This window comes from Trachypithecus francoisi, unplaced genomic scaffold, assembly GCF_009764315.1.
Source record: "Trachypithecus francoisi isolate TF-2019V2 unplaced genomic scaffold, Tfra_2.0 Lachesis_group2, whole genome shotgun sequence".
In the NCBI taxonomy this organism is placed as follows: Eukaryota; Metazoa; Chordata; class Mammalia; order Primates; family Cercopithecidae; genus Trachypithecus; species Trachypithecus francoisi.
In genome coordinates this window covers 1,072,123-1,094,042 of record NW_022681465.1, presented here as the reverse complement: position 1 = coordinate 1,094,042, position 21,920 = coordinate 1,072,123, and the positions used below count along the sequence as shown (strand labels likewise).

Genomic DNA, 21,920 nt, shown 5'->3' with positions numbered 1-21,920 from the left:
ACCCATGTACGCATGCTCACATATACACACGTCACACAGGCATACATGCACATATACACCTGCGCACATGTACATGCATGCACACACACACAAAACACACATACTCACAGGTATACATACATGCATGCATGTGGACACCCATTATACAAGCACATGTGTGTGCATGTATACACATGTGTTCACACATGCACACCACACACAACACAGGCATGCACGTCCATATATACATGCACGCACACATATGGGCAGTAAATATACATGTACACACGTGCACACATGTATATGAATGCACACACGTGCACATTCACACTGTGACCATACATGTACACGCACACATGACACACATCTACACACATGGCACATACATGTACAGCACATGCACACACATGTATATGCATGCACACTTGTGCACGCTCACATGGTGCCCATACATGTAGATGCACACATGACACACATCTGCACACATGGCACATGTGTATAAAATACAAACACACACGTGAGCATACATTCATGCTCACACACATGCAGGTGCACCCCACAGGTCTTGCCGTTTCCTTCTCCCTGGACACCAGTGTGTGGCACGTCGTGGGCTCGGCCTTCTCAGTACTTCAGGTCCCCGTTCACCGAGGCTGTGGACAGTGTGCTCACCAGCCCCTGACGGTCCCCTGGCTTCTGGCACCGGTTCTTGATGAGCTTGTAGATGGCATAGCTGGGGATGGTGAGGCAGGGCACTCCGGCCACAATCACCACCACCGCATACACCCAGTTTGGGTAGGAGATCTTCTGGGATTTGGGAAATTCCTCCTGGGGAGAATGTCCCATGGGTGAGTAGGCACCTCGGGAGCCAGCGGGGTTCACTTTGGGGCAAAGGCCCCTCACCCCATGACTCTTACCTCCTGTCCTGTGGGGTGGGCAGGGTGGCCTGGGGCTCCTCCAGCTTTCTCTTTCCCCTGCCTCCCAACTACCAGCCCACTGACCTCCCTCCTGGGATGGCATGACACACTGGTGTCAGGGAGGGGGGAACCAGCAAGTTGTGTGGGGTGGTGGCTGGACTGCACCTGAGTGTGAGCGTGTGTGCCTATGTATGTGTGTGTGTTGTGTGTGCATGCACCATGTGTGTGGATGTGTGTTCTCCTTTCCCCTTTCCCGTTCCTCTCCCCACCCCAGGCGATGGCCTGGGCACTTACGTAGCCAGGATCCCAGATGCTGTAGGTCAGTTCCTCACTGACTTTGACCACAAAGAAGAAGAGGAAGATGATCAGCATGAGTAGGGGGCTGATCACGCGCCACGTGACTTGCCAGAAGATGTTGGGCTTGTGTCCAATCATGAACTCGATGTCCTTATTGAACCTGCCAAGGCCAGAGACAGCTGTCGCTGCTGCTACCAGCTGGGCTTCAACTCGCCAAGCTTTCTGTGCATTCTGCTACCTGAACAGACGGCATTGTGCTGCAAGGTGCCCGGCCTCCCCTCGCCAGGGCCCCATCCCTCACTCCTGCCCATGGGTGCCTCCTCAAGCAGAGCCGTCTGTGGGCACGGCCAGCAGCTGTCTCTGCCCTATGACATCACCAGCCAGTGCTCGACGGCAAGCCCATGGTCAGAGGTGCCCCGCCCACACCCACACCTGAGGTGGTCACCGGTGCAGAATGGGGGGTTGGAGGAGGGAGTGCCGCCAGACACCCGCAGCCTCTCCTTCCTTAGCAGCACACTGAAGTTGGAAAATCCCACACCTTCCCCACCCTACAGCTCAATTCCCGTCCTCTGCTGAACCCTCTTCTGCGCAAAGGAGTTTATCGTCTGCAGAAATCAGGATGGAGCAGGCAGGAGGTTATACCGAAGCTGGTCCCAGGCCTGCAGTGTGCAGGTGAGTACCCTTGGTCCCTGCAGAAACATGTGAGGAGTAGCTGGTCCCACATGTCCCACATTTAGACGGTTATGCATGCACCTCACACCTGGCAGCACCAGCCTGCAGAATGGCCCACATGTGGGCCTGTTTAGGCCCACATGTTGGGCCTAAACATTCTTTGACAATATCTGTGTGATGTTAAAATAGCATGGCCAGCGCGCCCTGTGTCCCTCAGCCTTCTGCATGGCTCCCCCGGGCTGGTGCGAGCTCTGTCCTCACTCATCTAGTGCTGAAGAGCTTATTGCCCTTGTGTCCTGCAAACCCCACTGCCAGGGACGCAGGACAGGTTTCCCAAGCCAGGAGCCTGCAGGGCTGTGCCTGATCAATGTTAACTGAGTCTGTCCAATTATTTCTTCTTCTTCTCCTCCTTCTCCTCCTCCTCCTTCTTCTTCTCCTCCTCCTCCTCTTCCTCCTTCTTCTTCCTTCTTCTTCTTCTTCCTCTTTTTCCTCTTCTTCTTCTTCCTCTTCTTCTTCCTCCTCCTCCTCCTTCTTCTTCCTCTTCCTCTTGTTCTTCTTCTTCTTCTCCTCCTCCTCCTCCTTCTTCTCCTTCTCCTTTTTCTTTTTTTTTTTTTTGAGATGGAGCCTCACTTTGTCACCCAGGCTGGAGTGTAGTGGTGTGATCTCCCCTCAACCTACACCTCCTAGGTTCAAGCCATTCTCCTGCCTCAGCCTCCCAAGTAGCTGGGATTACAGGTATGCATCACCATGCCTGGCTAATTTTTGTATTATTGGTAGAGATGGGGTTTCACCGTGTTGGCCAGGCTGGTCTCAAACTGCTGACCTCAAGTGATTTGCCCACCTTGGCCTCCCAAAATGCTGGGATGACAGGTGTGAGCCACCGTGCCTGGCCTTGTCCGATTATTTCTAAAGTTGTGGTGGCTCCGACCAAGAGTCCCTGTCTGAGGCTCTACCACACTGCTGGAGCCTCTGTGTCCCTAGAAAGGCCTGGAGCGCCAGGGACATGAGGCACTCCCCACCCCCCAGTGCACACAAGGAGCATCTCTGGCCATGGGCCCTGCAGTGGCCTTGAGCATGCAGCTCTGGCTCTCTGCGTGGGCACCGCCAAGGTCTGGACTCCACCGGGCTTCCTGGCTTCCAGCAACACAAAGCTCCCATTATTGGCAGGCCAGGGCCTGCTGATGCCCTCTGCTCCCGCCAGGAGAGGTGTACACCAGCCTCCGTGGCCAGCCGAGGCCCCAGGTCATAGACTCTCCCTCTGTACCCTGAACACAGCCCGGGTCCTCCTCACAGGAATGCCTGTGGCCTGGCTTTTCTGCATTAGAGGCACCTGTCCCCACTGTGGCTCCTACCTGTCCACACCGTACACGTAGACCACAGCGAACATCTCGCAGAAGGCAATGGTGAGCAGGGGAATGGAGCCGGCGTAGCTGTCCAGCAGGGAGAGCCAGTACTGGCCGGAGTTCAGTGTGAAGATGAAGCCAACGAGGAATGTTCCCAGGCAGATGAGGCCTGCAGGCCGGGTGGACAGAGATGCTGACACCCCCAGGGCTGCACACACGGCTGGGGAACAGAGCTGCCCACACGCCCAGGGGCTGCACACATGGCCGGGGGCTAGAGCTGTTCACAGCCCCAGGGGCTGCCACCCCACAGGTGACACCATGGCCATGGGGACCCCACCCGACTGCACACGCACCTGTGAGCAGCTCCTTGGGCCACTTCGGGGGGATGACTCTGAGGTCCTGCAGGGGCACAGTGACGCCCTCCATGTTCCCAAACATAGACGACAGCCCCAGGCAGAAGAGCATGATGAAGAAGAGCACGGACCACAGTGGGGACACTGGCATCTTGGTGATGGCCTCGGTGAAGACGATGAAGGCCAGGCCTGTGCCCTCCACGCCCTGCATGGATGACACACACAGTCACCAGGGCCTCTGCCCCCCACGGACTCCCTCTCGTCCCTGCCCGGGGTCTTGCGCATCGCCGAGCCACGCAGCACGGGGCGGGCAGGTCTGAGCTGTCATGAAATAGCTAGATCTTGTCTTTCAGGCCCAAAGTGTATTTTCAAAAGCTGAACTATGCATCACGACCAGCAAGTGGATCCCATCACCAAGCGGCACTCAGAGCCCCGTTCCGCCCACAGACGGGCTCTCCCAACACAGGGAGCTTCGGAGACCTCAAAGCCCGCATAGCCCTGATCCAGTGTGGCTGAGCCACGTACACGAGGTGTTACGCGAGTCGCCTGTTAATAAACGCATGCCCTGGACGCGCTTGGAAGTCAAGTGGCCGACGGCCGAGTTAGAGCAGGCTGTGCCCACAGACAGCCTCTTGGGTAAGAACCACCACGGTGCCGCCACCCAGGGGCCCCAGGGCTGACCTGCTCCTGTGTCTGGTCCCAGACCATCCCCAAGAACCAGGCCCCGGCCCGTCACGGTCCTAGTGATCAGCAGTCCTGGCTGCGTAATCTCGGGAGGAAAACCTCCACCCATGAGGCTGAGGGACCTGCCCAGCTCAGTGGGGCTCCCTGCAGGGTACTGGCTCCGGGATTGGATGTGGGAGGACTCCAGGACCCATCCGAAGACAGGGTCCTTCATGGCTGCTTAACACATCTATGTGAGTTCCAAGGACAAGAGTAACCCCTTACACAGCAGGACATGGCTTGTGGAGGGCTCTGAAGCGTTTAAAAGGAAATTGTCAGAAGCAGGCGGCAGCATGTGCATACAAGGCACGCTGCTCTTCAGTGCAGGGTGGGAGGTGGGAGGAGGTGGGAGGAGGTGCCAGGATGGAGGCGCCAACCTGCAGCAACTCTGGTGCTTTTTGGAATGGCACTGCCGAGGGCAGCCCTGCCATGAGATCACGCACCACGGGGTTTCTTTCTGTGGCATTTCTAGAAAAGGCAGGTGGGCAGAGCAGCAGAGGGGGTGCCTGGGGCTCCCGGGAGTGGGGAGTGACAGCAAACGGAAACCTTGTGGGCACGGACGGGGTGCTGCACATGGCTGTGCAAGTCACTGCAAATGGGTGAATTTCATGGTGCATAATTTTTTTTTTTTTTTTTTTTTTTTTGAGACGGAGTCTCGCTCTGCCGCCCAGGCTGGAGTGCTGTGGCCAGATCTCAGCTCACTGCAAGCTCCGCCTCCCAGGTTCACGCCATTCTCCTGCCTCAGCCTCCCGAGTAGCTGGGACTACAGGCGCCCGCCACCTCGCCTGGCTAATTTTTTTTGTATTTTTTAGTAGAGACGGGGTTTCACCGTGTTAGCCAGGATGGTCTCGATCTCCTGACCTTGTGATCTGCCCGTCTCGGCCTCCCAAAGTGCTGGGATTACAGGCTTGAGCCACCGCGCCCGGCCTGGTGCATAATTATACCTCGCTAAAGTTGCTTTTAAAAAAGACATTTAGACTGGGACGGCCCTACTGGGTCCCTCCTGCCTGCGCATCCTGCACTTGGAGGCCTCCTGCAGTTGGTGGAATAGGGTTGAGAGAGGCTGCAGAGCCCTCTGCCTGGCTCCAGCGGGCGCGGAAATGGCTCACTCTGCCCAGCTTTCTCCCCGCAGCCACTGGAGTAGCAGCGCTGGGTCCTGAAGTGCCTAATGCCTGCAAAATATGGGGCGGCTCCCCAAAAGAAACCTGCATAATTAAAATCAGCAAATGTCGACCTTTAATTGTAACAGCATCTAAACTCCATTAACTATGGAAATAGCATTCAAAAGCGCTGGTCATATGGAGTATCCTCAGTATCAGCGTGACTGAGACGTGCCAGCTGGTCCAAAATAAAACCTGTCCTGGTGGCCTCACAAGTTCAAAAACAGCTACACAAACTCTTTCCATGTTGATGGAAGTTGTTGTGAACATCTATCCCTGATGGCCCCAGGCAGTGTTTCGCGTGTTTGATGGGAAAGAATGCAGGGGCAGCCCATGGTGTTCCCCAGCTCCTGCCTCTGAGCCTCTGCCTCTGAGTGTAACAGGAGCCTCAGAAGTGAAATCTCGTGGCCTGGCAGACACCAGCACCCCAGACGGAAGAGCCCTGGACACCAGGCAGAGCAGACCGTGGGAGCTGGGCCTCCCGACGGAAGCTCAGCATCTGTGTCCTCCACAGGCCAGGGGCCCAGGGGTAGCCGGACTCTGAGGTGCCAGCAAGGGGGGTCCTCTCCCTGCCTCGAGCTCCGGAACGGGCCTACCTCCGAGAGGAAGGAGTTGATGTCGCAGGTCTGGAACACCAGCTGCGCGTAGGCCGTGGGGTCGGAGGCGTTGCACTGCCGTTGCATCTCTGCAAAGTTCTCCTGGGTCACGTTGCCTTCAGGCAGGTCGAACTCATTGATGAGGGTCAGGATGTTCCTGTGGGTCAGATCGAGGCTGATGGCCAGCTGGGGCCAGGGAGCCTGGGAGGCTTCCTGGAGGCGCATCCCAAGGCACCTGGATGGTGGAACGGCCACTCACGTGCTGAAGCAGTCATCATAGCGCTGTGTGGCGCGGAACCCAATGATGGAGTAGATCACAATGGCCGCGTACACGGATGTGAAGCCATTGATGATGGACACGATCACCGAGTCCCTCTCGCAGTTGTTGCTGCAGACAAGACCAGTGTCATGGCGGCTGGCGATGAGGCCCCAGGTCAGAACACAGCACAGGGCAGCACCCGCGTCCCACCCAGAGCGCCAGCCCCAGGAGCGAGAGGCTGAGCCACTGAGTGACACAGCAAGGCAGCCGGAGCCCCTGCTCCACTCTGAGCAGGCTCAGGGGATGCAGAGGTGGCCCCAGGATAGCGCCTGGTCCCCTGCTGACCTGGTCTCAGCTTAGGGGCTGCCTGGGGCTCTGACTGCTCCTGACTCCCCAGACCACTCTGCTTATAGAGCTCAGGTCTCTTCCCTCCCCATCTCGTGCCTGCGGTAACCTCCATCAGGCCTCTAGGGCCGAAGACATCACACCCGTTCTCCCCCAGCCCCCACCCTAGGCGTCCTGTCCAGTTGCTCGGCAGCTGAGACCTCACCATTTCCTAAAGGCACCCTGTGCTCAGTGTGTGCTGAACTCAAGCCCCAACCTCTCTGACCCAACCCAGCCAGCTCACTCCACCCTTCCTGTTTTGGCTGATGCTGACACCATCCTTCCAGATGCTTCCATCAAAAGCCAAATGTGTTAGCCTCAGGGAAATGCCAATCAAACTGCAGTGAGACCTCACCACATCCCTGCTGAGATGGCCAGAAACAAAAGTCAGATAATAATAAGCATTGGTGAAGATATGGGGAAAATGGAGATTCCTACACACTGGTGGGAATGTGAGTGGTGCAGCCACTGTGGAAAACAGCCTGACAGCTCCTCCAAGGACTGCACACAGAGGCCCATATGACGTGGCAACTACACTCCTAGGTGCACACCCAGGAGAATGAAAGCATGCATCCTCAAAAATGCATACACACGAGCTCACAGCAGCATCACTCACGATAGCCAAAACATGGAAAATGTCCACGGATGGATGGTGCACAAACCGTAGTCCACGCACACCAAAATGTCCACGGATGGATGATGCACAAACCGTAGTCCACGCACACCATGAAATATTGCTCAGCCCTAAACAACAATGGCGCTCTGACACCAGCTGTGATGGGATGAGCCTTGAGGATGTCGTGCCCCATGAAAGGATCAGACATAAGGCTGTGGCAATGTGGCCACCCCATTCGCAGGAAATGTCCAGACCAGGCACAGCCACAGAGGCAGACAGCGCATCAGTGCTCACCCAGGGCAGGAGGACAGGGCAATGAGGAGCAGCTGCTCACATATGTGGGGCTTTTGCTGATTGGAATGTTCTAGAACTGGACAGTGGTGGTGACTGGCTTCACAACTCTGTGAATGTACTTAAGACCACTGAACTGGGCACTCCAGATGGGGGAATTGTGTGGTATACAAGTTTTCTGAATAAAGCTGTTATAAAAATAATTCACCCTCAATTCCACCTTAGCCACTCCACAAAAAAGTCAGAGTCCTCAATCCTGCCTTGGCCCTGCCCCAGCTGCCTGCAGTGCTCAGGGGCCCTCCTAGCACCTGCCCTCAGCACCCAGGGAAGCTCCTGAGGCCTGGGTGGGGCTTCACTGCTGCACCCAGTGCTTGCACAATGACTCCAGGGTCCTTCCTGTCCCTCCAACACCCTCTCTGCCCCCAACCCCATCCCGCACGTGCCTCCAAGTGCACCTCTCTCTGCACCCCAGCCCTCCCTGCCTGGGCTCTACACCTGCCAAGCCCCAGCCACGCCCCAGCTATGCCCTCCCTGCCCAGCCCCGCCCCTCACACCCAGGCCCCGCCCTCCCTGCCCAGGCCCTGCTCCCTTGCACTGAGGGTCCCCTGTGTCTGACTTCAATCGCACCTTCCCAACCTGGAGGGCAACCCTGACCCCAGGAGTCCTCCCTCACCCCCAGTCCCTTCTGCTCTGAAATTCTGGTCACTGCACACAGGACAATTTCTGCACTTGCTTGTCAACCTGCAGAGCCGCAGGTCACTGAGGGCGGGCCCTGATGCACCTGGTTGGGCATACAGTAGGTGCTTCATAAATGCGAGTGGAAATGAACTGATACCAGCTGTGCTCCTCCCAGACGCTGCTGGGGACTCCAGGGTATGCGCAGTGGCTATGTGGGGAAGGGGCAGTGGAAGGATCAGACCTTGGTCAGGGACGTGGAGGTCATCAGGGGCGCCACATGTCTGGGGGTCCGGGATGCCCAGGGGTGGGCTGGGAGCGATGTGGGCATGGAGCAGGGAACTGGGGAGAGCACAGGAGAGGCCTGCACCAGGCTTGTGGAGGGACGGGTGTGGGGAAAGCTGCAGGCCCCGGGTTCCTGGCCGTCCTCGAAGGGAGACCTGCCCCTCCTCCACATGCTATACTCTAGACTCAGCTCACATGGTCCCTAAGCAGGAGGGAACGGGCCCATCGGGGCAGGGAGGCCCTGGCCACACAGCCACAGAGCACTTTCCACCTTGTCTTTTATCCTCCCAGCAAGATCCCCCCAGGACTGAGAGGGAAACTGAGGCCGTCACGCCCACACTCACTGCACGGAGTTGTAGCTGGAGAAGGAGATGAGGCCCCCGAAGGCCAGGGAGAAGGAGTAGAAGACCTGTGCACCCGCGTCCAGCCAGGTGACCGGGTTGGCCAGCTCTGTGACCTGCGCCACATGGAGACCCTCAGCCACTCGCGGTGTGGATGGGGCCGTGGGGACCTGGGAGGGTGTGGTCCCAGGGAGGCTGGGGAGGGTCAAGGCTATCGGGGTGGTCCGGACAGGCCACGACCCCCCGGGGTAGCAGCTAGCTCCTTCCCTGTGGGGGCTCCGTCAGCTCACAGGGGCAAAGCCACACCCCCAGGAGCTGCCCCGGGCCCCAGGGACAGGCCTTGCCCTCGCTGGCCCTGGGACTGGTCGGGCAGCAGCCTGCCCATCCCCATGGGTGAGAGAGCTGGTATTGAGGCTGGCAGGGGCACAGGGCAGCCAGGCCTCTCCCGGGGTCTGGCCCAGGGCAGCCTTGCGGACTCACGTTGGGCGTGAAGAGGAAGATGATGCCATTGGTAGCACCCTTCAGCGTCAGGCCTCGGATGAGGAAGATGGTCAGGACGACATAGGGCAGCGTGGAGGTGACGTACACGGCCTGCGGGGGGGCGGGGCATGTGGGATGGGCAGGGAGGGGGCCGGGCATGCGGGGGTGAGGCATGTGGGGAAAGAGGGCCAGGTGGATGGTGGGCGGGGCATGTGGGAAGGGTGGGGAGGGGGCCAGGCCTGTGGGGGGCAGGGCATGTGGGACAGGTGGGGATGGGGCAGGGGCTGTGGGGGCAGGGCCTGTAGGGGGCGGAGGATGTGGAATGGATGGGGATAAGGGGCCTGGCCTGCGGAGTCCAGGTGTGTGGAATGGTGCGAGGGGGGCCGGGCCCGTGAGGTTGAGGTATGTGGGGAAGGGGGCCCAGGACTGCGGGGGGTGGAGCATGTGGGACCGGTGGGGGTTGGTGGGCAGGGCCTGCGGGGGCCGGGTATGTGGAATGGGTGGGGATGGGGACAGGCCTGCAGGTGTGGGCATGTGGGACGGGGGCGGGGGGGGGCCGGGGGCGTTCCGGGCCTGAGGGGGCGGGGCATATGGGATGAGGTTGGGAGGGGGTCAGGGCCTCACAGGCTGCTGGCCCACCAGGAGAACGGGCTGGCTGCTCTGGACCTCGCACCAAAGATTCCCATGTAGGGAAGATCAAGCCTCACTCTTCCATTTCCACCTTCCTATTTTATCATCATCGTCGTCATCGTCTCTTTCCAGTAGTTAGTATTACTCCTACACAACGCTAAGTGTCGTGTGGGCCAACGCCAAGTTCCTGGGGCCCCAAGTCTGGTCATTTCAGGAAACCCAGGGCAGGCAGGGCCCCACCCGCCCAGGCCAGTGAGCCGAAGGGCAAAGGCGGCTCTCTCGGTGGAGAAAGGCAGAGCCCGGGACCCCCAGAGCTGGGTTTTAGAGTGCAGCCGGCCGGATGCAGAGCTGCCCACACCTGCCCTCAGGAGAACCTGCAGCCTCGCCGGGCCCACGCAGTACCTTCCCGGTGGTCTCAATGCCGCGGATGGTGCACATGTACAGGACGCTCCATGCACCGGCCAGGCACAGCAGCAACCACCACTGGATGGAGCCCGAGTCGCTGATGGACGTGGAGGTGTTGAGCGTCACTCGATACCAGAAGTAGTCCACAGGGGAGCTCCTGGCACACTCGTCCACGTACCCTGGGGAGAGGGCCATTCACACACCTCAGGGTGCGAGCCCCCCAAGGGAGGAAAATGGAAGGCCCTGAGCTGGAAGACATGCCAGCTGCTCCAGAGGCCTTGACACCAGTGACACACCCACACGTGCACATGAACACAGGCACACATGCTCACGTGCATGCACAAGCACACACGCACACAGCACACACGCATAGCTGCCCCCTTGTGTGCACATCTGGTACATGCACCTGCACACCCCACACATGCACATGCACACAGACACACGTGCTCACATGCACGCACATGCACGGACACACAAAGCACACACATGCACACAGGCACATGCTCATGTGCATACACATGCATGTACACATACAGCACACAAGCATGACTGTATCCTCGCGTGCATATCTGGTACATGTACCTCTACACCCCACACATGCACATGCACACAGCACACATGCTCACGTGCACACACATGTGTGCATACACATTGCACACACAGGCATATGCGCACACACAGCACACATGCACAGCTGCACCCTTGCATACCCATCTGGTGCACACGCTTGCACACCCCACGTACGCACACGCCTTTGTGAGCACACGAGCACACATGCCTAACACATGTGTGCACACACATTGCACACACAGGCATATGTGCACACACAGCACACATGCACAGCTGCACCCTTGCATACCCATCTGGTACACACACCCGCACACCCCATGTATGCACACGCCTTTGTGAGCACACGAGCACACATGCCTACACAGGTGCACTGGTTAGAAGGCTCCAGTCCCAACATTCAGGTGCACCCTGGGCCTCATGCTGCTCCCTCTTCTCTGTGCAAGTCTGGCGGCCTCAGAGCGTTTGCGTTCCTGGGCGGGGGCCCTCGCCTGCAACTGCCCACTCCACACACGCTCGCCACCGTGAGCCTCTCTGGGCTTGGGGAACCGCCTGAGACCCTTCTAAGGAGGAAGTGGTCTAATTCCAGAGGACCCCACACCCCCAGAGGCAGGAAAGGGCCCCGACAGTCCCAGAGTGCAGTGAGGGTTGCACGTATCGTGAGAGGACCTGTCTTATTCTGACCTGAGGGGCCATCTTGCTGGCCTCAACAGAACAGCAGCATGCAGGGAAGTCCCGCTGGCCCCGCTGTGCTGGTCAGACCAGAAGCCGGTGCTGACCAAGCCATTCAGGCCCCAGGGCCACTTGTGAATCGCCGTGAGCTGACTGCATGTCACACATAGAGGGTCTGTCCCCTACGCTCCCTCTCTGGGCAAGAGGGTTCTGGAAGGGCCGGGGTGAGAGGGCAGTGCGGGGCCCACATGGGCAGGACAGACCCACCTGAGCAGAGCAACGCAGGGATGCGTGGGGTGGGAGGCGGCAGTCCTGACACCACGTCCCTTCCTGGAGAATAGGGAGCAGCCTCCCAGCAGCCCCGGACTCCAGGCTGGTGACCACGGGCCCTCAGAGTGGGCACAGCCCCTGCTGGGCTCCCACACTTTCCTCCAAGGGCCTCATCCTCCACTACACCCCCGACAAAAGAGCCACCACTTTGAAGGCCTTTTCTCTGGCGCTGCCATTCTTTGATGCCCTGTTGCCTTGGGGCTCTGGTTTCTGCCACAACTGACCTAAGTTTCGTGAGGCCAAGGGCCTGCTAGGAGAGACACAGCAGCCCTACAGGTGAGGTGGGCAGGGCTGCTTGCAAGGACTCACCTGTCCGGTTCTCGTTGAGCGGGCACTCACTCCAGGGCAGAGGCTCCTGGAAGGAGTTGAAGAAGTACCACATGATCCAGGAGATGATGGTGTTGTAGTACAGGCCCACCATGAAGGACACGAGCATGGAGGCCAGGCCTGCAGGGATGCTACTGCTGAGGCTTGGGGCTGGGGCACGCCCTCCTCTGGCCGCCCGTCCCCACTCTGAGCAGGAGGTCCCAGGGCTGGCACAGGGTGTGGCCGGGATGGGCTGCCCCAGAATCTGAGGGGCACACCTGCCCTGCACACACCTCCCCTCCATGCGCCTCCCCTGCATATGCCTTCCCAGCTCACACCTTCCTGGCACATGCCTGCTTGGCTCGCCCCAGGCACGGGTCTCACCTGCCCAGTGCAGCTTCCAGCAGGTGCATCTAGGCCACGGCCTTGGCAGAGAACTTTTGATGTACCAGTAGCCTGGTTGCTGCCTATGGGCTGGGGAGACTGCCCACTTGGCCCTGCCCCAAACCAGGAAGCCCCCGTGCCCAGGACAGGTGGGTGAGCTTCAGAAAAACCTTCCCTGTGGAGGACTCCTGAGAGGGGAGACAGCAGGAACTGCAGAGGGGAATCTTCTCAATTATTTGGGGACAACTAGGCAGGATGGAGAGTGTGCTGTGTACTACATGCTTTCTCGAAGTTTCAAACTCAAAACCAAATGTGTGCTGTGAATATGTGAGTGTGAGATGGGTAAGAGAGACAGAGGGAGAGACAGAGACAGGGAAGAGAGAGACACAGAGAGCAGGGAAGAGACAGAGAGAATAGGAGGGGGAAAGAAAAAAGACAGGGGAATGAGAGCGGGAGAGAGAGTAGGGGGAGGAAAAGGTGGGGAAGGGAGAAAATAGGAGGGGAAAGAGAGAGCGACAGAGACAGAGAGAGGAAGAGAGAGAGAGGAGGGAGGTCTTGGAGACTCAGGAGAGGGCGTGGGCACTGCCCTGGGCCTGGAGGGAGGCCTTGGAGCCTCAGGGAGAGGCCGGGATGGGGTGTGGGCTCTGCCCTGGGCCTGGAGGGAGGCCTTGGAGCCTCAGGGAGAGGCCGGGATGGGGTGTGGGCTCTGCCCTGGGCCTGGAGGGAGGCCTTGGAGACTCAGGGAGAGGCTGGGATGAGGGCGTGGGCTCTGCCCTGGGCCTGGAGGGAGGCCTTGGAGCCTCAGGGAGAGGCTGGGATGAGGGCGTGGGCTCTGCTCCAGGCCTGCAGGCTTCTGAAGGGCAGGTGCTTCCTGGACCCAGACCCCTTTCTGGAGTGGACCCTGCCCTTTCCTCCTCTGTCTTTCACCACCTGCCCATATTCTGAGGCCTTAATGAGCCGTGTCCTCTTGGTGAGGCTGCACTGGGTCTGCTCCTGGGCCCCAGAGTTTATCAATGAATGACTATGTCTGGGGGTGTCCGAGCTGGGGACCTCCTCACTAGATGTGGGGGAGTGGGCACAGGAGGCTGGGAGGGCAGTGGCGGGTGCCCCCTCCTGGGCCCTGGGCTCTCGCTGAGTGCCACCCTGGGCAGGGCTTGAGGGGTCACTCTGCTGTCCAGAGTCTGGACCCTCCTGGGCCCTGGGCTGCAGGGACTCGGGCGGCCTCTGCTGGCCTGTCCGGTTCCTGGTGACCAGGAGTGGCCTGGAGTTTCCAAAGGCCTCCAGGAGGAGATGAACCTGGGACCTTTGTTTCACCAGAAACAGACAAGGAAGTCAGAGCAGGGGCGCTGAGACCGGCAAGGCCAGCCCTGGGCCCGGGTGGAGTGGCTCCAAGGCAGAGGTGACCCCTGGGCCCAGGTGGAATGGTTCCGAGGCACTCACCTACGCCCTTCAGGGCTGGGTGGATGGAGCTCCACACGCCCAGGCTGCCCCGCCGCAGCCGTTGCCCGATGGCGAACTCCAGGTGCAGCAGGGGGATCCCCTCCAGGACCAACAGGATGAGGAACGGGATCATGAAGGCTCCTGCAACGGGAGGAGTCCACCACACCTAAGAGCTGGCCCAGGCAGCAGGAAGGCCTCCCTCAGGAGCAGCCATTCACAGCACCTTGCAGCCCCTGTGGCTGGCCCACCGGGGGGAACAGAGCTGAGATGGAGCAGCCAGTCCATGGGATCAGGGCCAGAGCTGACTCCACATTCTGAAAGCACTGCTGGGCACCTGGCCATTCCTGACCATCACACAGGCTGAGGTCGCCTGTGGGACCTTGGGACATTGGTCGTTAAGGGAGGTGTGGTCCATGCCCTGAGTGCACTGACCAACCTGCAACCACAGCCACTGCCTGTGAGTCGACCTCCCTGCCCACCCCCTGGCAGTCCAGGGGTCCCACGGAGGAGCTGCTTTTGCCTGTCTAGTCAGGGGCTTCCAACAGCAGCGTGCCCGCCCCTGCCCCACCTGTGCCAGCTGCACCTGCCACGTCCTTCCTTGGCTTAATGAACGTTCTGTGGATTTGGCATGCCTGTGGGGAGGGACTGTTTCCTGGCAATCATGGGTGGCCTCAGTGGGGTGTTAGGGTTTAGTGGGGACCATTTTGGTTCTTAAGACAGAGTTCTAAAGATGGACCTGGGTCCAGGTGCTAGTTACATGGCATTGTGAGTGTTTTTAATACCACTGAAGTGTACATGTAAAAATGATTAAAATGGCAAATTTTACATATATGTATTCAGTAACAATAAAAAATTGCAAAAAAGGAGAACTACGTTGAGACATTTCTGCTTCTGCTGTGACAATGGTTTTGTCTTATGGGGATCTACCCACCTCCGCTCTGCTACCTCTTTGCCCTAAAAGGACAGCTTCAGCCATCATTCTGGGGCTAATTCTCTGATTTGGAACAGTGAAAAATCACCTTTGACATATGATGCTATTTAATCTTTGTGAAAATGTAGTCATTCAGTCTGGGCTACAACGGTAGCAGCAAAGTGGGACTGTCCAGGCACTGAGAGAGATCACTCACGGTCTAAACGAGGGCCGCTTTTAGGGTTTCGACTGGCTGGAGAGTTGTTTGTTTGAACATTGGTTTGAACTGGATAAAAGATAGGGATGTGCTGATCCTGAGAGGAAGCCACGTGGCTCCTGCGGTCATCAGGCGTAGAGGCTCACAGTCAGCCTGGGACCGGGAGAAGAGATTCAGGAAAAATCGCAGATGCTTAGAAGGATTTCACACTCACATTTCCTCATGTCTTTAAATTTTGTCTCTTTCGAAAAACCAAAGCTGAAAAGCATAGGTCGGCTTCCTCTCAGAGCTCAGTACCCGGAGAAGGGGCCTGGCCGCACCCACGAATTCCACTCGCTTGACCAAGCGGGCGGCCCTGACCACTCCCTCTGCAGGTGGACGCACAGCCTCCCAGCTCAGCCACAAGGCCCCAAGGCTACACACACAGGATGAGCTGCAGCCACTCCTGGGCATCGTGACGGTGCCCAAGGTGCTTGGCAGAGGGCGAGGAGGGACACGACCTTGGCAGGGCTCCCATCCAGCCAGGGCAGCGCGGACACCGGTGGGTCCTTCGCCCAAAGGTGGAGAAGGACAAGGGTCAGGGAACAGGAGAGAGGAGTGCAGGCCACGGGGCCCGGCTTCCGAGGCTGGCCTGACACCACGCAGTGCGTCTCCTACCTGAACCCGAGCACCCTGCTATGGGGACGCGGAAGCAGCTCCCGTCGCACCTGCCCCAAGCTGGACGGAAGGCCCGCGCTGCAGCCGGGGTGAGCACAGCGCAGCCGACAGCCTTTGGGACCGGGGTCAGCAGCTGCAACAGCGCAAGAATTCCAAACACAGCTGTGGCTGAAGAGCCTGGGGTTGTGCAGGTCCTAAACCCCCGTGAGCCTGATCCCAACCTGGGTCCTGTCTCCTGGGCCACTTTCCGTCCCGTGGCGACTGACCCCGAGATGGAGGGCTGTGGGGCTGCTCACATGACACTGGGGTCCCAGCAGCAGCCCCTCCTCACGCTGCGTGTCCCTGGGGCCTCTCAGACGGGATGCGTGACCCGCCCGCCTGCACCCTCCCCACCAGCAGAGCCAAACCCCATCATCCTCCCGCCCCCAGGCTGGGCACCCTCACTGTCCTTCCCCACATACGTGTTCCATTTGCTCTTCTCCCACCAAATCTCTTAAACCCTGAGCTCCCCCCATTCCCTCCCCATTGCCTCCCTTCCCCGACTCAGCCACTGTCTCCCCAGCCAGCAGGGCATTGTCAGACCCCAAACTACCATCCTCAGGGGATGGCACTGCACGTGTGTGAGAGACAGAGACACACACAAAGACAGAGACACAGAGAGACAGAGACACAGAGAGAGACAGAGAGGGAAGCAGGGAGAGAGGCAGAGATACACACAGACATACAGAGACAGCGTCACAGACAGGGAGATGGAGACACAGAGAAAGAGACAGAGAGACACACACAGACAGAAACAGAGAGAGACAGAGAAGGAGAGAAATAGACACACGGTGATGGAGAGAGACACACAGAGAGAGAGGAGGGAGGGGTGGGTAGAGGCGGGAGGGAGGAGCCAGGTACTGGCGGCCGTGACTTCCCTACTTGTCCCGCGCCAGCCTTTCTCACTCCTCCCTCTCCCAGTTTAACACCGAGCCTCTTCTCTCTCCTCCTCCCTCTGTCCACTTGGTGCCTGCCTGTTGGATGGAACAGGGCCCTCTGGAGCCTGAGGCCTCTATCCCCACACAGGTCCTGGCCGGTGCACAGGTCCCTCTCTCTGAGCTGGGGCTCCGGGGACAGGTTCCTTCAGAAGCAGGAGCTGTAGGTGGGGAATTCCAGGAGAGCCAGGTGTGTAGGGTGGGCTGGCGGGATGCTGGATTCATCGTGAGATGAAAGGCAGAGGGGAATGATAGCCAGGTGTAGGAGATGCCCACCAGCCAGTCCCCAAAGCCAGGTGCAGGAAACGCCCACCAGCGGGTTCCCAAGGCTGGGTGCAGAAGATGCCCACCAGCAGGTTCCCTATGGGAGGGGGTGGAGGCTGCAGGCTCACCTGCAGGGACACCCAAGACCTCAGCAGGGCCTGCTCATTGGGTTAAAATAGGAAAAGATTCACTCCTCTAATTATTTTTCCCAAGAGCTTGATTTGAAACTCTTCCAGACAAAACTACCAGGGAAAAAGCAAGTGCACGATCCCAAACGTCCTCCATCTCCTCCCTTCCCTCCACTATGCCCTAACGCTAAATGCTTGGGTCTTCCTTCCACTCCATCTCCATTGAGAAAACTCCTACTCATCCTTGAAAACCCCACCAGGGTGTCCCCTCTTCTGAGAGTCTCAGTTGTTGCCCTTGCTCCTGGTGGCTCTCCTTTCTGAAAGTTCCTTGGGGCAGGAGACCCTCAAATCCCCGACCCCTGGGGTTCAGGCTCAGCATGGAGGCGTGAACAGAGAGGACTGGGGGGCACACAACCACTCTACCCCAAACGCAGCCCGGAGGCAGCCGGGCCCTCCCTTGCTCCCAATGAAGGGGGCTGTCCTGCCCCAAGAAACGCAAGGAAAGCCAAGCATTCTTGACAATTAAAGCCACCAGAACACGAATATTTGTCTTTTAAACCCAGCGACTTCTTCCTAGTGTGGGGTGAGGCGCAGAGGAAGGAGAGACGGAGAAAGGGGCTGCCAGCACCCAGGCAACACTGAGTGGCTTCACCTGATGGGGCAGTGCAGGGCGCCTGGATGTGGTTGCAAAGGTCCCTGGAAACCAGGCCTCTCTGCTGCGCTGCAGACGTTGGCTCACTCAGGTGGAAGCAGGTAACCGAGAGAATGGGGTGGGGGGATGTGGCCAGATGGAAAGCAGCCACAGGGAAAGAGAAACTGGGCACAGAAACACAGTTCCTCCTGTCTGTCCTAAGTGGGAAACCAGGAGAGGGAGGAGGGGGAGGAGGGAGCTGCCGTTCTCACGCAGGGACTAAGCTTCCCCGTTTTTCTCTCTCCAGCAGGTGGTGTTTGTGGCACCAAGTAAATGCTGCCTGGATTTTTGCTAAGAAACAGCTGTAGACGGACTGAGGAATAAGCTGACCCGGGGCCAGGTGCTGAGCAGCAAAGAAGAAACAGCCGGAAACAGCTGTACTGGGGCCACACGGTCCTTGAAGGGGTAGCTCCTCAGGCTCCCGCCTCTCTCACGGGCACTGTCACTGCCGTGTGTGGAGGAGCTGGGGGGCAGCCCCTGAGGGGCCAGCTGTGGGATGGGCTCTGTCAGCAGCCACTGACGGGGACACACGGGGCAGCCGAGGTTTCTGGACAGACACAGGGGAGCGTGAATGCGTCTCCGCCTGGGCCGCCGGCACTGTGGGGCTCCGCCGTGGGGACGTGGTGCTCCCAGGTGGGGGTGAGCGGGGTGAGCCCTGGCTGACCACGTCTCACGGCTTTCGGTTGCTGTTCCTGCACACCCGCCCCCCACCTGAACACCGCCCTAGGGGGGCTTTGCCATCACACCCGTTTCCCAGGTGAGAACACCCAGGCACAGTGCGCCCTTGAGCTGGCTCAGGTGAGTGGCGGCTGAGTTTGGAAATGCCCTTGATCAGGAAAGGGTCCCTTGAACCTGCCCACCTGGCACAGGCTCTCCAAGGACGGCAAAATCTGTTAAGACACAGGAGACTCGCAGGCGTAATGGTTTTTAACCTCGAAGGACAATCCCAAACACTCAGGAGGCTTCCAGGAGGGAAGCCGGGAGGACCCGGCTGCCTGCTTCCCCTTGATTTGGTCTCGATGACCCGCATACATTAGGAAATCTGCTGTCACTGACACGGCGTGCATGCTGGAGCCCTCACTAAGATGCATAGAGAGAGGGCGCGCTGCCTGTGGGTGCGGCCTCCCAGGGATGCTGCCTGCTCCACTGTTTTGGCACCCACGAGGCCCCAAGAGCCGGAGGAGGGGACCCTGTGTCCCTGGGTCCCTTCAGCTGCCTCCCTGAAAGCTCCCTGGGAGCAGAGCTGCAGCCCCGATTAGATTCACCAGGAGACGAGTGCCCTGGTGGGAAACCCAGTGGCCTGCAGAGCCGTCTCCCATTCTCAGTGCCCTGCCCTGCTGGCCCAAGTCCCTCCGGCTGCAATGCAGGCTTCAGCTCTTTCAGGCTGGTGGTCTGGTGTGTGGGGTCCTGGTCAGCCCCCACAGCGTGACCAAAAGGCACGGGGTTTCTCCAGGCTGGGAGGACTGCCAGAACCCTGTGGAGCCCCCTGCGATGTTGCAGCTGATGGGGGCCTGGGTGACAGTGGCCCTCAGAGTCTAGCAGGTGACCTGGTGGCCCAGCAGAAAGGCCAGGTCAGCGGCAGCTTGTCTGGGGTCTGGGGAGAAGGGCCTGCTGGTGTCCACCCCAGGAGCAGGACTGTCTGAGACCCAGCACATCCCAGAGCCCGGCTCGGCCCTCCTCACGTGGGCCTGCCTGCCTGGAGCCCGCTGCCCGCTGCCCGCACCTGCCCACCCCAGCAACTCAGCCCTCATCACCTGGGCCTGCCTGCCCAGAGCCTGCTGCCCACACCTGCCCACCCCAGCATGGCCCAGGGTGTGGCGCCAGCACCCGCTACTTGAAAGCTGCTCGCTCCCAGGCTCCACCGTGCACAGCGGCTGGTCTCTCAGTGTCAGAGTGGGGACTATCTGAGGTACTGGGAGCCCCATCAGATTCCCACCCAAGCCTACATCTTAGAACTTGCCCGTCTGTGCAAAGACAAGTAACTTCCCAGGCAGGCTCGGGCAGTCCCACCCCCTCCTCTTCCCAGGAGGCATGCGTCTGCCCCTCCGTCCCCAGTGCCTGTGGCTCAGTTTCTCCTCCAAGCTAAACAAACTTGGGGTGTGGGTCAGAGCAGGGATCCTCCCCTTCCCCACAGGACAGGGCCCTGGGGGAGGGAGTGAGGACAGTGGCCAGGAAGTCCCTGAGGCTTTGGTGAGCTGAGACTTGGGGACTGTCAGGGACTAGAGCATTGCAGTGGCCGAGGACCCCGCCCTGCCTCCAGTGGGAAGAGCCGGCTGGACCAGAGGCTCGTGAAGCGCTCGCCCCCAAGGCCATGATCAAGTCCTCGACAACGCTGGAGGCGAAATGGATTCGGGAACAGCCCATCGCTGTTTTGCTTTAAAAACCTTCCCATGACCAAGCCCGTGTGAGAGACAGCAGCTCTCCATGGTGAGAAAAAACAGGGCCCACCTAGGGAGGGCTCTAAACGGAGGCTGAGACCCTCACGGCCCACCATGAGCTGCGAGCTGCCCCAGGGCAGCAGGAAGCCTGTTTCCTGAGGGCGCCTGGCCCTTCTGGACCTTCCACCGAGAACGCAGCAGGTTTGTGGGGGCAGCAGCTTTGGGGTTCGCCGAGCCCAAGGCTGAGCCCAAGTGTGGGGTCTCACGTGCAGCCCCCTGCCAGGCCTGGGAGCCACTTCTCAGATGCTCAGGGCCACTGAGCAGGAACACAAATGTCACCTCCATGCTAGCAGTGGCCATGCCCACCTCGGCTCCAGGAGCCAGAGGAACGGGGAGCACCAGGCTTGTGTGTCGGGTGGGCACAGCAGCTCCCCGGCCTCCAGGCCCAAGTCCACAGGCTCTGGCCACCCACTCTGCTCCTGCAGGGTCACCTGTCCCCAACCCAGCTACCTCCTCTGCCCCCTGCACTGGCAGGTGCCCGCCTGTGGGGCTGGGACGAGAGGTGATGCCCAGGAGGGCTCGGCCCCGCGACCTCCGAGGAGGGGCTGTACCGGGAGAAGCAGCCTTTCCCCGGCCCCACCCTGGGGCCAGAACCTTCCAGAACTGCCAGTCTAGAACTCAGGGTCCTCCTTGGAGCCTCACACGAAGCCCTGGGGCCGTGCCGGCCAGGCCCATCTCCTCACCAGCAGCCTAGGAACTGGGCACAAGGGCAGGTGGGGGCCCCAGCTCCCCCACGCCCTGCGGCTTCTCCTTTCCCTTCTGGGCTTGGGGAGCTGAGGGTCCGGGGAGGACGTCCGCCCAGGGTCTCTGCGTGTGTCTGAGTTTCCCTGGCTACGGCCTGGCCCGCAGCCCCGCCCGGCCCGCTTACCTCCTCCGTGGCTCTGACACAGGTAGGGGAAGCGCCACACGTTGCCCAGGCCCACGCAGAAGCCCACGCAGGTGAGCATGTACTGGGCCTTGTTGTCCCACTTGGGCCGGGAGCTGGACTCCTCCTGCTCGATGGTCTCCAGCTCAGCCAGGGACGGGATCCGGGCGTCCAGGCCGGGGTTGGGCAGGCTGAGCCTCACCATGGTGGTCGCCGGACGGCTCCGCACACAGCAGGCAGGGCAGAAGCTGGAGGGCAAGTGGCCGTGGGCTGGGAGCCGGGCACTTTATAGAGAACCTTTGGCACCTCACCCCACGCACCTGGGCAGAACGGAGCCAGCCGTCAGCAGATCTGCAGGGCGCGTCCGCGGAGGGACTGTTAATGCCTTATCTGCAGAGACGCCCGGCCCTGGGGCCAGCAGAGCCACCCACTGCCGTCGGGCAACTGGAGGCTGCTCCCTGGCGCTGGCCACCCCTCCCCCTGCACAAATGCACACAGGTGAGCCGGTGCCCCCAGGGAGGAAGAACTGAGGCAAACAAACAGGACACTGGCTCTGCCCCACAGTGTCAGAGCCCCTGGCTGCCGCACACCCACACCTGCATGAAGCCAGGTGCAGGTGCACACCTGCCAGGTATAGCTCCCTGGAGCACAGGCATCGGCCCCCACCCCAGTCC

At 59.8% G+C, this 21,920-nt stretch overlaps 1 protein-coding gene across 1 annotated transcript; it reads right to left on the bottom strand.

Moving 5' to 3' along the window:
• Window positions 1-110: 110 nt before the first annotated feature.
• SLC6A19 (solute carrier family 6 member 19) lies at window positions 111-21,615 on the bottom strand. Its single transcript, XM_033178718.1, has 12 exons — window positions 21,250-21,615; window positions 14,103-14,243; window positions 12,282-12,419; window positions 10,401-10,582; window positions 9,369-9,479; window positions 8,892-9,004; window positions 6,297-6,425; window positions 6,038-6,194; window positions 3,559-3,763; window positions 3,215-3,374; window positions 1,188-1,350; window positions 111-804 (listed from the first exon to the last, which is right to left on the bottom strand). The coding sequence occupies exons 1-12, from the start codon at window positions 21,449-21,451 to the stop codon at window positions 601-603; spliced, it is 1,905 nt and encodes a 634-aa protein (XP_033034609.1). The 5' UTR covers window positions 21,452-21,615; the 3' UTR covers window positions 111-600.
• Between the last annotated feature and the right edge of the window lie 305 nt (window positions 21,616-21,920).

What these genes read in the sequence shown, in the direction of transcription:
- SLC6A19 (XM_033178718.1), bottom strand. Translation starts at nt 21,451, where the DNA reads ATGGTGAGGCTCAGCCTGCCCAACCCCGGCCTGGACGCCCGGATCCCG. An exon ending in GCTCAACGAGAACCGGACAG is followed by an intron (nt 10,583 to 12,281) that starts GTGAGTCCTTGC and finishes CCCTCTCCCCAG; the next exon opens with GGTACGTGGACGAGTGTGCC. An exon ending in GCATTGAGACCACCGGGAAG is followed by an intron (nt 9,480 to 10,400) that starts GTACTGCGTGGG and finishes GCCCCCCCGCAG; the next exon opens with GCCGTGTACGTCACCTCCAC.